The sequence below is a fragment of the Centropristis striata genome, chromosome 18, assembly GCF_030273125.1.
Source record: "Centropristis striata isolate RG_2023a ecotype Rhode Island chromosome 18, C.striata_1.0, whole genome shotgun sequence".
In the NCBI taxonomy this organism is placed as follows: domain Eukaryota; kingdom Metazoa; phylum Chordata; class Actinopteri; order Perciformes; family Serranidae; genus Centropristis; species Centropristis striata.
The window spans coordinates 28,285,101-28,299,423 of record NC_081534.1 but is presented as its reverse complement, the minus strand read 5'-3'; the positions used below and the strand labels follow the sequence as shown (position 1 = coordinate 28,299,423).

At 36.1% G+C, this 14,323-nt stretch overlaps 1 protein-coding gene across 1 annotated transcript in view; it reads right to left on the bottom strand.

Moving 5' to 3' along the window:
* The window catches only part of fam184ab (family with sequence similarity 184 member Ab), a 253,926-nt gene that overhangs the window by 120,645 nt on the left and 118,958 nt on the right, over positions 1-14,323 (bottom strand). The window contains exons 7-9 of the mRNA XM_059357047.1: positions 14,059-14,194; positions 12,315-12,496; positions 1,871-2,056 (exon numbers count right to left, since the gene is read on the bottom strand). Coding sequence (XP_059213030.1) covers positions 1,871-2,056; positions 12,315-12,496; positions 14,059-14,194 — 504 coding nt within the window. The remainder of the gene's footprint in view (positions 1-1,870; positions 2,057-12,314; positions 12,497-14,058; positions 14,195-14,323) is intronic.

Below are 14,323 nucleotides of genomic sequence, written 5' to 3'. Positions count from 1 at the left end.
TCACTTAGAGATCTCTGTTTGTTTACAACAAGCACAGGACCAATTGTTTGTTTAAAAGTAGTGCATTAAAAATACAGATGTTTTCCCTAAGATGATGAATAATCGTGATTAATAATCGTGATAACAATATTGATCAAAATAATCGTAATCATCATTTTGGCCATAATTGTGCATCCCTACTATAAAGCCTAATGACTACAACAATCACAGAAATGTAGTGAAGCACAAAAGTTAAGTATTTCCCTCTGACTTGTGATATAAAGTTGAACTTCTGATCTCATAAAACTTCTTCTCCCACACTGGGGGAAACAATCCTCCCAAGGACACCGTCTTTATGGCTTTAGATGAGCCGCGAGCTTGATGATGCAGGATCAATTAAAACATACAGCTGTTCATTTTCCTCCGGCTCTCAGCGATAAGCGCTGATTACACAAAGACGCAGTGTTCGGAAAATTAATCTTGTGGATTTTCGTTGGCGAGCTCACCATCTGATGCACCCTCTGTCAGACTTATTATTATTATGTAGTTCTCTCCCATTATGTGTTTGTGAATGCATGTGTGTCAGAGGTTGGGTTATTCAACAGCAGAAAGACTCTCCATCACATTAGAGATGGAAAACACAGATACAGGGGCGTCCATGAAGGGAAAATATGGGCTGAAATATGTGCCGCCAGAAACTGAATTTGAATTATTTATATTTGAATCTAAATTGCTTACCTTGAATAATTGAATTTAAAAAAATGAATTTGAATCACACATTTTGAATTTGCATTGTTCAGTTTGAATTATTGCATTGAAAAACTGACTCTGAATTGTAATTTGAAATTGAATTTATTAGTTTGGAACTGAACATTCAGTTCTCACAATTCAAATTCAGTTCGCAAAATTCAATTTCAATTTTCTGCGATGAACAACCGGCTAGTTGAGGCAGAGCAATCGAGCCCAGATACACAGATCGCCTCTTCGGCCAATCAGCACCTCCGTTTTCTTTTGTTTACATTTGTTGCCACCCGGTTGCCATAGGGCCAATCACATTACTTGGACTCGAGCTCAGACTTGAGTCATGAATTTGATGACTTTGGACTGGACTTGACAAAATGTAAAGAGACTTGCAACTTGACTTGGACTTAATAAATTGTGACTTGGGACTGCACTTGGACTTGAGCCTTTTGACTTTGAAAATACTTGCTACTTTCCCCAAAACCCAAGGATTAAAAAGTATTTTTTCGAGGTATATATGCATATGTATAACAAACCATTTGGAACTGAACATTCATTTCTCACAATTCAAATTCGGTTCGCAAAATTCAATTTCAATTTTCTGCGACGAACAACCAGATAGAGCAATCGAGCCCAGATACACAGATCACCTCTTCAGCCAATCAGCACCTCCGTTTTCTTTTGTAACATTTGTTGCCACCCGGTTGCCATAGCGCCTCTTCGGCCAATCAACACTTCCGTTTTCTTTTGTAACATTTGTTGTCACCTGGTTGCCATAGCGCCTCTTCGGCCAATCAACACTTCCGTTTTCTTTTGTAACATTTGTTGCCACCCGGTTGCCATAGCGCCTCTTCGGCCAATCAGCACCTCCGTTTTCTTTTGTAACATTTGTTGCCACCCGGTTGCCATAGCGCCTCTTCGGCCAATCCATGGTCAAGCCAGTCTACTTTCTTCAGTGGCCAATTCAGTTTCAGTTTTCCAATGCAATGATTCAAACTGAACAATGCAAATTAAAATTATGTGATTCAAATTCAGTTTCTGGTGGCACATATTTCAGCCCATAGGCAAACTTCACCCTTATAATGGACTAACCTTGGAGTGTATGTAGAAATGTGTGTGTGTGTGTGTGTGTGACTGTGTTTGTACTCACAGCCAGCATGCGGTTCTTCTCCTTCTCGGCGTTGTTGAGAGCGTTCTCCAGGGTCACTCTGTGTTTCTTGGCCACCTCCTCCAGAGCTCGAGCCTGGTTCTCCTTCATCTGGCAGGCGTCCTCTTCGGATCGAGCGCGCACGTTGTTCATTTCCTTCTCGTGGGAAATCTTCTCGTCACGCAGGGTCTGATAAAAACAAACAGGAAATTAATATACATGCACACACACATTTAAAAATATATGCATGCTGCCTTTTTTTCAAAAGAAGGCTTGAAACATATCTCTTTATCCAAGCATTTAAATAGCTTTACACTTACTCTCTACTGCACTTTTAAAACAAATTTTTAACATTTAACATGACATTTTTCTTAAATTTTAATACTTATTACATGATTTTTTTCCTAGTATTTAATACCGATTACATGATTTTTAAAAATACTTTTTAATACTGATTATATGATTTTCTTTCTACTTTCTAATACTGATTATATGATTTTTTTTACATTTTAATACTGATTTAATTACTCTTTTTCATTTTTTAATATGGATTATATGATTTTTTTTGTCTTTTTTAATACTGATTTAATGACCATTTATCATTTTTTAATAACAATATTGTTAATTATTTTTTACTTTTTAATACTAATTTTATGTCATTTTCTTACTTTTAAATACTGATTTTCTGACTTTTTTTAATACTGATTTTATGATTAAAAAAAAAAAAATTAAATACTGATTTCATGACTTTTTAAATAACTTTTTAATACTGATTTATGGCTCTTCTCCCACTTTTCAATACTTTCATGCCATTTTTATATGATCCTATGCATTCTATGCACTTGTTTTACACTTTTACTGAGTCTTATCTGTGGGAAAACATTATCAATAATTTAATTATCTAACTTTTAATATGTTTCAAATAGGTTCATTTATATGTCTGTTCAATATGAAGCACTTAACTGTAAGCACTGTAAGTTCTTTATTGCAATTTGTGCAGCATTTCATGTATAAAAAGAGCTATAAAAAGTGTATTATCATTATTATTATTAATATTAAATGCTCAGAGGTGAGCGTTATGATGCACGAAAAGAACTTGGGCTGACATTCACTCAGTGTGTTGTGTTCTGGAGCCATATTATTGTGTTTACCAACTGACAGCCAAGGAATCAATCGTGCAGTCTGTCTGTATCTGAAATGTTCTATCTTTCTTGCCACATTCACATTTATTATTCCTAAAGCGCCAAAACCCAACCGACTAAAAACGGAACATTTTGCTCCAGCTCCCTGTGGGATTGTTACCTCTGCCAAGAAGGTTATGTTTCCACTTTGGCTGGTTTTGTTTGTCAGTTTGTCAGCAGCGTTACAGAAAAACATCTGGCCCGATATTCATGAAACTTAGAGGAAGGCTGAAGAACGGGCCAGGGAAGAACCTGTTATATTTTACCTTCTTCACTTTCCTTTACACTGTGAGATAGGTTAGGTTTAGGTTTAGGTTTAGGTTTATTTTATTTGCACAGTTAGATTTACATAAAATGACAAAGATAACAGATAGTGTCTTTTATCTACAGATCAATGTCTCTCTGGAGTTATCTGCCTCAGTATCTCTGCTGTATCTACAGTAAAAACTTTTGGTAACGCTTATATTACGGCCCTTGTAATAACCATTAATTAACAAGTAATAAGGCCCTTGTAAGTCCTTACAAGATGCTTATTAATATTATTGTGTGTTTATAAGCTTATATAAGTGTTATAATAGCATTACAAACACCCATGACCCACCCATTATGTCTTTGCCATGCCTTTATTAATCTTATTTTGTTTGCTTATTGATATTAAAATATACTTTATTGCTCATCTATTATAAGTTAACTATGCTTTTTGCAACTACCGGATCTAAAGCGAGAACAATGCCTTATTACTTGTTAATTAATGGTTATTAAGGACCTTATTATAAAGCGTTACCAGAACTTTTAAAAGGAAACTTAAAGTCTAAGACAGTAATTCATCTGTTGGGTGTGTTGCAGGAATGATCTGTTTTGAATAACTCAGCTGTATTTAGTTTTTGGGTAGGTTTAGTAATTTTATTATATTGTCAACTATCGTGTGTGTTTGTCTATTTTATATTATATGTATTGTTTTGTTTTTATTTGATATTTTTGTTTGTGTATAGTTCTTAATTGTGATTGTATTGTATGTTGTATGTTGTATGTGCAACGGACCCCAGGAAGACTAGCTGATTGCTATGGCATCAGCTAATGGGGATCCTTAATAAAATGAAAAATGATAGTGAAAAGTGCAGGGAGAGGCAGAAAACCCAGATGGGCTTATTTAAAAGCCTCCACCTAAATGTCATAGTTATAAGAAAGTAATAAACTGATAATAAAAAACATATATTTAACATCAACAAGTTATAATGACAATAACAAAAACAATAAAACACAAAAATGAACATGATATAAAAGTGTATTTGTGTGTGAATTAGAATTTTAAAAGAGCAGTTAAATAAGATTTTAGATTAGATTAGACTAGATTAGATTAGATTAGATTAGATTAGATTCAACTTTATTATTTAGCATCTAACCAGAAGTGCAGAGTAGTAACGTGCAAGGTATTTACATATGAACAGAGTATATAAATATAGTGCAGGTATGAATTGAATATGGTATAGGATATATACAGTGAATGAATATGTTATAGAAATATATACAGTAAAGCAGTAGTGCAGGTAGATGAATGGATGGTAATAAATAGTCAAAAATAGTCATTTAGACATCTTTTTGAACATTTTAAAGAGATGGAGTCCTTTGCCAGATGGGAAAAGGTATTTTATCCATAATTTATTCCCTAAATTGAACAATAAATTGACCTCTGCGTGTAAGAAATCTTGGAGGATGAAGATCTAAAGACTGACACGTCGGATAAGAGTGAACCTGAGGATTAAATTTAAAGTAAGTCTTAAAGTGCTTTGGAAAGTTTTCATGATCTGAATATACCTTAAAAATAAAAACACATATTTGAGAAATATGGATGTCATGAACAGTAAGTATTTGTAGTTTCTGAAAGAGAGATCTAGGGCATGGTGTTGGCAGGTCTGCACCCTCTGAGAGGTCTTCTACTTGATGAAGGGCTTATTGATTATGGAGTCATAGAGCCTGTAATCAGTCAGGAAAATGACCCCACCATCATTCTAGATGGAGTCTTGATGCAAATTAATGTTTGTCAGAGTTTTCTCCAGCAGCAGAAATGACGGATGCAGTTAACTGACCTTTCGCTAAACCCCGGCCCTTTTACTTATCGCTGCTACGCCTGTCAGCGTGATTACAGTGGATGTTTGATTTCATGAAGAAAGAAGCAGAAGCAGAGTTAACTTTAACTCTTTGCCTTGACGTTATGCTATGGTACTACTTTTTTTCGTTGAACTTTATTGCCTTTATGCACATTGCCAGGCAATTAACATCACAAAGGAAAACAATCTGTGACATCGGTCACACAAATAGCACTGTAAAGGGTATTGCACATATTTTATCTGGTTCTGTATTCCAAAAAAAAGGGATATTTTAGATAATAATAGTGTATAAGAGTCTTAAGCGATATAGTCAGTAACTGGGGTTCACCTTCTCATAAAAACAGGAACTTTTAGCTGTAATTAGGCAGTCATATATTCCATCATGTAGACATGTTTTACTTTCTGTAACCATTCTGTCTTCATCCAATTTATAGTAATAATTTTTCTTGCAATCATCAACAAAATGTGTAATATATAACATTGTTCTGTGGTAAACAGGTGGTCAGGAAACACATCTGATAAAAATAACAAAGAGTCCATTGGAAGTTCCACTGGCAAAAATTGTTCTAGTTCTTCTTTGACATTTTTCCAAAATGTTTGTACTTTCGGGCAGTCCCAAAATATATATGGTATATATGAGTGTGATTGCCTACCATGCCACAGTTCCTCCAACATTTGTTGCTGGGATTGTTCTCGGAAACAAAGGTTGTTAGTTGTTTCGCCTTGAAGAACCTAATTTTGATTTCCAGTCAAATTCTTTGTATAGTTGGCTTCCAACCCCCTTATGGCATCTGGAACATATGTTTTCCCAAGAGTCATCATCTATTAGTGTATTCAGCTCCAGTTCGGTACTGCTTTTTAATGTCTCTTTGAGTCTCCCAATCATCACCAAGAAGTGATCTTTCTCTAACCCTAACCAAGTAGTTTTTTCGCCAAAATCGAACCATTCCTTAACCACAGCGTTGTCACACCATAATGTTGTATTACTACAGTAAACTTCCATATTATGATCCTGTTTCACAAATATGCATGAGTATTTATCATTGTATATATACATAATTGTCACATACAAAGAGTGTGAAAAAGCATTCAAAAAATGAAGATTATTAAGAGGTTTGAGAGATTATCAAACGGGTAAAAACAGGTACGGGGAGCAGTTTAGTTTTTTTTCAGTACAGCCATCCCCATGAGGTCTATTAAATGGTTGGTATTAAATTAAGATGATAAGATCCTCTTGTATCGAGGGAAAAAAGGTAATTTTAGATAAAGGGGAGGAGTTGACCAGATGGTAGAAGGAGATATGATTTAATAATGATATATTAACAGATGCAAAATGTAAAGTTTCTGGAGATTAAGTCAGGACAGAATAAACTCTTTTTGCCTTGAACTCTTACTAGCCGTGTTTCCATTAAGATGCAGCAAATTTTGAAGCGAAATTTTGAAATGTAGCATTAAGGAAAATGCGAATTGGGGATGTTTCCAACATCTGGTTTAGAGCAAATAAACAAAGCTGCAGTAACGTATTTTGGTCAGAAGATGGCAGTGTAATGTATCACTGTAGGCTAATCTGCCAGTAAACAGTAGAAGAAGCAGAAGATAAGAAGAGAGAAAACAACAACAAAAAGAGGTCGCTAATCGGACAACTTTGGACAAACATGAGAGAAATTAAAGGAAGTTTTCAGGAATAAGACTCAATTGGGCAACTTATAATTGTTCTTGCACGTCAGAGAAAACAGCTTATCAGTCATGTGAGTTTAATGTTCGTTAAATCGTTTCCATCTCCCATTACAGATTAACTATTTTTCCAAAAAGACAAAGAAAACACTTCAAGTGAGCGTGAAACATTTATGCCATGTTTTTTTGCCAACTGTGAAAATAGTAAATGTGAGAGGTAAAATTGTGAATGTGAGAGGTAAATTTGTGAATGTGAGAGGTGAATTGTATATGCGAGAGACAAAATTGTTAATGTGGGAGGTAAAATTGTAAATGTAAGAGGTAAAATTGTAAATGTGAGGGATAAAATTGTTAATGTAAGAGGTAAAATTGTAAATGTGAGAGATGAAATTGTTAATGTGGGAGGTAAAACTGTGAATGTGAGGTAAAATTGTTAATGTGAGAGGTCAAATTGTGAATGCTGACTCACTGTTTACTTATCATTGATTTGTGGTTAAGTAAAAGGAGTTTTAGGTCAATCGGAAGAGAGTTGCCTCATAGATTTTAAACTGTAAAGATAGAAGACAGTAGTAAAATATGGGAATGGATAACAGCCAAAAGATGTGGCATAGAGGGCACAGAGGAGACAGAATGAAGTCCTGCTGATTTAAGTTGTTAGTCAGCTTCATATATTGTGAAACAGACAGACGAGCAGACAGGCAAGAACAAATCTGTGGGTGTGTCATTGGAGCTCCGGTACAGCGTGACTCGAGGATAAGGTCACAGAGAACACCGACGTTCCTGAGAAACCCAAAATAAAAATTTAATCTGCAGCCAATTTACTTTGGGTTTAATCAGGGGAGCAGCTGTTTCTTCATTGCATGGGTTTAACAAAATTTTAATTAGCCAAACTGCGCCAAAAAAGCCCCATGGGAGCAGTAATATCCATTTCCTGAGCAGACATTAGGCACAGTAACAGAGCCCTCAAGTAAGACAAGGAAAGAACGTGTACACCGAGATTATCAACGACCAATTAGATTAGATTCAAAATATATACAATAAAGGCAATAAAAAAACTGTATAATTTTGTGTTTAAAGGTGCAACTTTTTGGTTTAAAGCAGTTTAGATTCTTCAGGTTTCTGCAGCAATATTATTTGTTCTTCTTGGCTTATTTTTGGTGTTTGAAATGTACAAAAAATACCAGGTATGAAAGAAGAACACAGATAAGGTTAATATGGGATGACTTGGTAAAGTTTTTTTACCCAATCCCAAACCAAGTCCTTTAACAGTGAATATCTGCTGATGTGTCTAATAGAAAGGAAAGCATAACTGGAAGAGTGCAAGAAAACATCTCACTCTGATTGGTTGTGTGGTCTCATAGAAAGATGATTTTCTTTCCTTTATGAACAATATTTGACTGAGTACAGGCACCGATTTACAGAACTTCAACAAGCCATCGGGAAAGTTTTATTTTGGTATTTTATCAATTCACACATAAAATTAACATTAATTAGCAACAGCTGATATGAATTTCCACCTTTAACATTTGTAATTTTCACCTGTGAAGGCGACAGTCTGCACCAGTTAAAAATGAGACGCTGCTGCTAGCTGAAGGTTGTACTCTTTGTGGTTAGAAAAGAGAGGAGTGAAAACAGATATATTATCATTTGAAACGATCAGATTTTTTCAGCTCGGATGGTGAATCAATCACCAGAGCAACCAAGTAATTGTTCAAATTCGTCCAGTGTAATTGGACAAAACACAGTAGAAAACAGTAAAGAAAGGACAGAACTTTTGCTTTCTTTTAGCCAATACAAATCCATTGTAATGTAGAGTAAAATTGTGAATGTGAGAGGTAAAATTGTTAATGTGAGAGGTAAAACTGTAAATGTGAGAAGTAAAATTCTATTTTCTTTTTTGAACATATTTTTGATTCACAAATTCATTACTGTAATGCGTCCAGATAAGAATGTCCTGGTTTCCCCACACTTATATACAATAAATATTTAATAAACTTTATGAAAATAAAAATACATTTGATTAAAAATGTATAATTTAACAGAATATAATCAAACATAATGGTTTTTAACAATGTATAAAGAACAAAATCTAAATGAAAATTGATGAGAAAAACTGGTTAAATGTTACAGTAATGATAGAATTGTTTTCTATTAAAATATGTGTATATTTTAATAAAATTCATTTTGGTGATACCAGCTACCCTTGAGCATAGTTAAGTGCTTGCCAAAAAAACTTTCGTTGTTTTTTCATTTCTATTTAAAAATGTGTTACGGTAATGATTTTTGTTGCTCACAGTGTGTCAAATTTTTTAAATAGATTATAAATTCATATTAAACAGTGCCTTTAGATTGTATATGTTATAAAGGGTCAAAGAAAATATGCATTCAATGCTCTTGGATTTTTGCTATGAGCTGCACCATGTTCATGAGAATCACCCTATGGGACTTTTTGGGGATTTTTTGGAGGGAGGGGGTCATTTTACTTAATTTTTGAATGGGTTGGGTCAGGGGGGGATGAGTAATATTTAACTCAACATTCAAGTTTTTGTTGTTCAATGAAAGAATTGATTGTTCAATACAATAATTAAAACTTGATAAAGTTCTACTTACAAATAAATCTGTTGGAATGTCATGTTTTTTACTTTTATTTTGAATATTTCCAAAATTCCACAGCTTAACTTCCCATGGAAAGTTTCTGGAAATTTACTGGAGATTTACCAGACATTTTCCACCTCTTTGCTACCCTAATCCTTAAATGGTACATTAACAAATTAAAATAGAAGGAGCTGGACATTGTGGCTGGGGAGAGGGGCGCCTGGAATGCCATGCTTAACCTGCTGCCCCCGCGACCCGGCCCCGGATAAGCGGACGAGAATGCATGGATGGATGGATGAAATCATTGAGACCCATCAACCAACACATGCAGCTGCTGGCCATATAAGATCACAGTGTTCCCTCATCGCCAACATACTTAAAACGTACATTACAGCCTGACCCAAAACATGCACCATGTCCATTTGGTTTTTATCAGCCATTTAAAACTACTGAGTATCTGGCAGTTTAAGATGTTCAACATTGGCAACAACATGAAAAAAACTTTAATTCCCCACCAGGGATCATACTGGTGTGCATTAATTGCTCAAACCAGAGGGCTGTTCTGGAAATCTTCCAAAAATGGTCGATCAAGCTGGTCAAACTGAGCAGGACCGCTGTGTTGTCATATGGCCAAACAAACCCGAGAGGGCCGACTTGAAATAACAGGCCATGAAAACATCTTGGGAGGTTAATTTCTCTCTTATGCAGAGAGAGGACAAGGGGGAAAAAGGCAAAGATCAAAAAAATATAAAACAAGAAAAGAAACTGTTAATAAGAGAGAAGGGAAAAGAAACCCATTACTGTAATGACTTTTCCACAATGTTCTATAATTAAGTCCAATAACATTATCTGAAGTGTTCTTTCTCTCCCAGCTTGCTAATGTTGCTTATTTTCAAACAGAACTAATCCAAAAATCACTCTTTAATGGGAAGGAGCAGGAAAACACTCCACAGTGGAAAGCCACTTTGATATTAAGAGAATTGTTTTTTTAAATGCAACAATTTTGGAGGTTAGAAAACCTTTCGGCAACTATGAGGGACCGAATAGTTCATAATTCAAATTTTCCCTCTCACATTCACAATTTTACCTCTCACATTAACAAAAATACCACTTTTATGTGTATGTGAGGGGTAAAATTGTAAATGTGAGAGGTAAAATAGTGAACAAGAGAGGTAATATTGTGAATTTGAGAGGTAAAATTGTGAATGTGAGAGGTAAAATTGTGAATGTGAGATGTAAAATTGTGAATGTGAGAGGTAGAATTGTGAATGTGAGAGGTGAAATAGTGAATGTTAGAGGTTAACATGTGAATGTGAGAGGTATTTTTTGTTCATGTGAGAGATAAAATTGTGAATGTGAGATGTAAAATGGTGAATGTGAGTGGTAAAATTGTGAATGTGAGAGGTAAAATACTGAATGTTAGTGGTAGAATTGTTAATGTGAGAGGTAAAATAGTGAATGTGAGAGGTAAAATTGTGAATGTGAGAGGTAAGATTGTGAATGTGAGAGGTAAAATTGTGTATGTGAGAGGTAAAATTGTTAACATGAGGCGTAAAATTATGAATGTGAGATGGAAGATGTGAATTATGGCCTATACGGCCCCTCATAAGCAACAGTGCTCTCAGAAACAGCCAGATTACTGCGAATAATCCATTAATATCCAAAATCACTTGAGAGCTGATGGACGTCGCCGCTGCCATAACAGCGAGGTGCCGTAAAGTTTAAGTGGTGCGAGATCTTCTATTACCCGAGGAAGACATTCAAATTCACAGCAGCCTCGCTCAGTGGGAGAACTCTCGCAGCTCCCAGAGGATTACACTGCACAAATGTCAGAGATAAAAGGATGGGAAAACACACATGAAGCAGCAACACTTGACATTTACCGTCGGCTGTGGTTGGTCTGCTGACTACACTGTTCCTTAAATCATCTGACCTTTAAGCTTCTTGGTTTTTAAAAAGACGAGCAGCTTGCATTTTTTTCTTCTTCTTCAAAGTCTATAAATGCAGCTATCGACGGGTTTGACCCTTTCAACTGTTTGATGATTACGGGTCCAATTTTGCTTGGAAACTTTGAAACTTTTCCGCAATATATTGACAGAATGAAGCTCCAGGGGTTCAGAAAAGTAAACTAGTGGGAGTTTTATTGCATTTTACACAGCTGCATGCTCTTGCTATACCAATTTCCATAAACGACTTCCTGAAATAAATACATAATTCAAGTCAAATAGTGCCTTTTACATCTGTAAAGACTGGCTTTTGGCAAAACATCAGCCTCAGCAGAGCACACAGGGGGATTACGGCCTCTGTAAAGTCACAGAAAATGTCAGCGTTGCAAAGCTACAATAAATAAGAGAAACATGAAAAACAAATCAAATTGAAGAAATAAATCAGTTTGGGGGCAAAGGAAGTATTAGGATTGCTTCATAGGTTCAACAAATAGTCTTTCACTTGTGAGCTTTTCTCTCCAAAAGGCTGAATTTGTGGGATTACTGAGGGTCACAAGAGGAAGACAGAGAACACAACTTCTACTCGAAATAACAAATTGCCTCATCTCAAATGTGGCAATGTAGCTTCCCTGGCTCTAAAAATCATGATGCATTGAGACCAATGTCTCTAAATCTACTAAGATGCTAAAGTGCATACTAATGACCTCGTTTGGGTTGTCTTGGTGGAATAAATCGGCTTGTATTTTTATGCAAAGACCTATTCTGTAAAGTATGAGAGGAGAATTTTTTAACTGAATTTGATGAAGTAAAAAAAAAGGTCTGAAGCTAAAAGTCTCCGAGAAACTTAAGCTGCTGCATCTTGATGGCTTATTGGTTATTCATAACAGTGTTATCTCTGTCTGAAGTGAATACAAATCACACCACCAAACACACACACACACACCTTCTCCAGGGACTGGAGCTGTTGTTTCTGTCTCTCGTCCAGGGCCTGGCTCTGGCTGTGCAGGGACTCCCTCTCTTCCTCCATCCTCAGCACTTTGTCCTTCAGCCGGCTCCGCTCGTTGTCCAGGTCCCTGATGGCGGCTTCCTGGGTCATCTGAGTTGCCTGCAGGCTGCTTATTTGACCTATGACAGGATAGAGCCGGGCAGACGTGAGCAGAGTGCAAAGAATAGAGCGGTGTCATCTGCATATTGTCATTCTTGGAGGTTTCTTGTTGATGCAAACATTCCTAATAAAACGATGTCAGCGTTTTTAAACTTAAACTTTTAGTGCAGGATTTTGCAGAATTGCTATTTTGTTGAACCTTATTCATTCATCCTGACACTTCACCCATTTCTTGCTTATTTTGTAGTAGTAATTACCTTGATTGTGTCAGTTTGAGTAAAATAGTGTATGTGAGAAGTAAAATTGTTTATGTGAGAAGTAAAATAGTGTATGTGAGAGGTAAAATAGTGAATGTGAGAGGTAAAATACTGTATGTTAGAGGTAAAATTGTGAATGTGAGAAGTAAAATACTGTATGTTAGAGGTAAAATTGTGAATGTGAGAAGTAAAATTTTGAATGTGGGAGGTAAAATTGTGTATGTCACATACTCAATTTTACTTCTCACATACAGTATGTGAGAGGTAAAATTGTGTATATGAGAGGTACTTTCTGTGTATGCGAGAGGTAAAATTGTGAATGTGGGAGGCTGCTTATTTGACCTATGACAGGATAGAGCCGGGCAGACGTGAGCAGAGTGCAAAGAATAGAGCGGTGTCATCTGCATATTGTCATTCTTGGAGGTTTCTTGTTGATGCAAACATTCCTAATAAAACGATGTCAACGTTTTTAAACTTAAACTTTTAGTGCAGGATTTTGCAGAATTGCTATTTTGTTGAACCTTATTAATTCATCCTGACACTTCACCCATTTCTTACTTACTTTTGTAGTAGTAATTACCCTTATTAAATGATCTAAACCTCATTTTTTAAATTAATTTCCACATGTTGTCTGTTCATTTGCTTTTGTAATAAAATTTTTAAGTTGTAAAGAGACTTTATGGTTGGTTGGTTTGTATATCACCAAACCAAACCAAAGCAACCAAAAAACTACCTTTATTCCCTTTCAGAATAAATAAATACTGAGCTTTGATCTGCACTAGATGGCAAACATGACATTCATGATTACATTCACCAAATGGATCCTATTTGTCTCCCTCACATGCAAACAGCTCCAGTGGAAAGTGCTAAAGCGTTCTCATTGTGCACGAAGAGCTCATATGAACTAATGGGCCGAGCATAATTCTGCTGCTATTGCTCACACATTTCTGACAGTAATATTTATGCAATGTTGTCGCACAAAGTACTGATGGAGAGACATCACAAGATATTAAATCAGATTCATACATGCAACCTTTTTTCCCCCAACACGAGTGCACACAAACACACAACTTTAAGTCGGCATAATTGATGTGAGAAGGGTTTCTTCTGCCTCAGAGGGAATGGGAATACTATTAGCTCAGATATACAGCATCATGCCATTATAGTGTTCCAGGCCATGATGCTTCAGACACGATGAGAGGAGCTGTTAGTGGATATGTTTGATGTGTTTGCACAACAAGCCCAGGAGGTGTCTTGTGGGTAAGCGTGGGTGCGAGTATTCACAGGCATTATGAAGTCCATATGAGAGAGGATAAGGGTCTTACTGGCTTTGAGCAGAATTTCAGTTGCCTGCTGCTGAACTCGGTCTCTGGCTGCCTCTAGTTCACACTCTGCTTCCTTCTGACGGATCTCCACTATTTCTGAGTTCTGGGTCACCTCGTCCAGCTGCTTGGTTAAGTCCTGCAGAAGAATCAAATTGGCAGGCAGAGAAGAAAGAAAACTGTTAACACAGAGAGTGGCAGCCACAGCAGACTGCTGTGAAAAACACTGCAATGAAGAGAACAAAGCAACTGAAAACTGGAACAATGT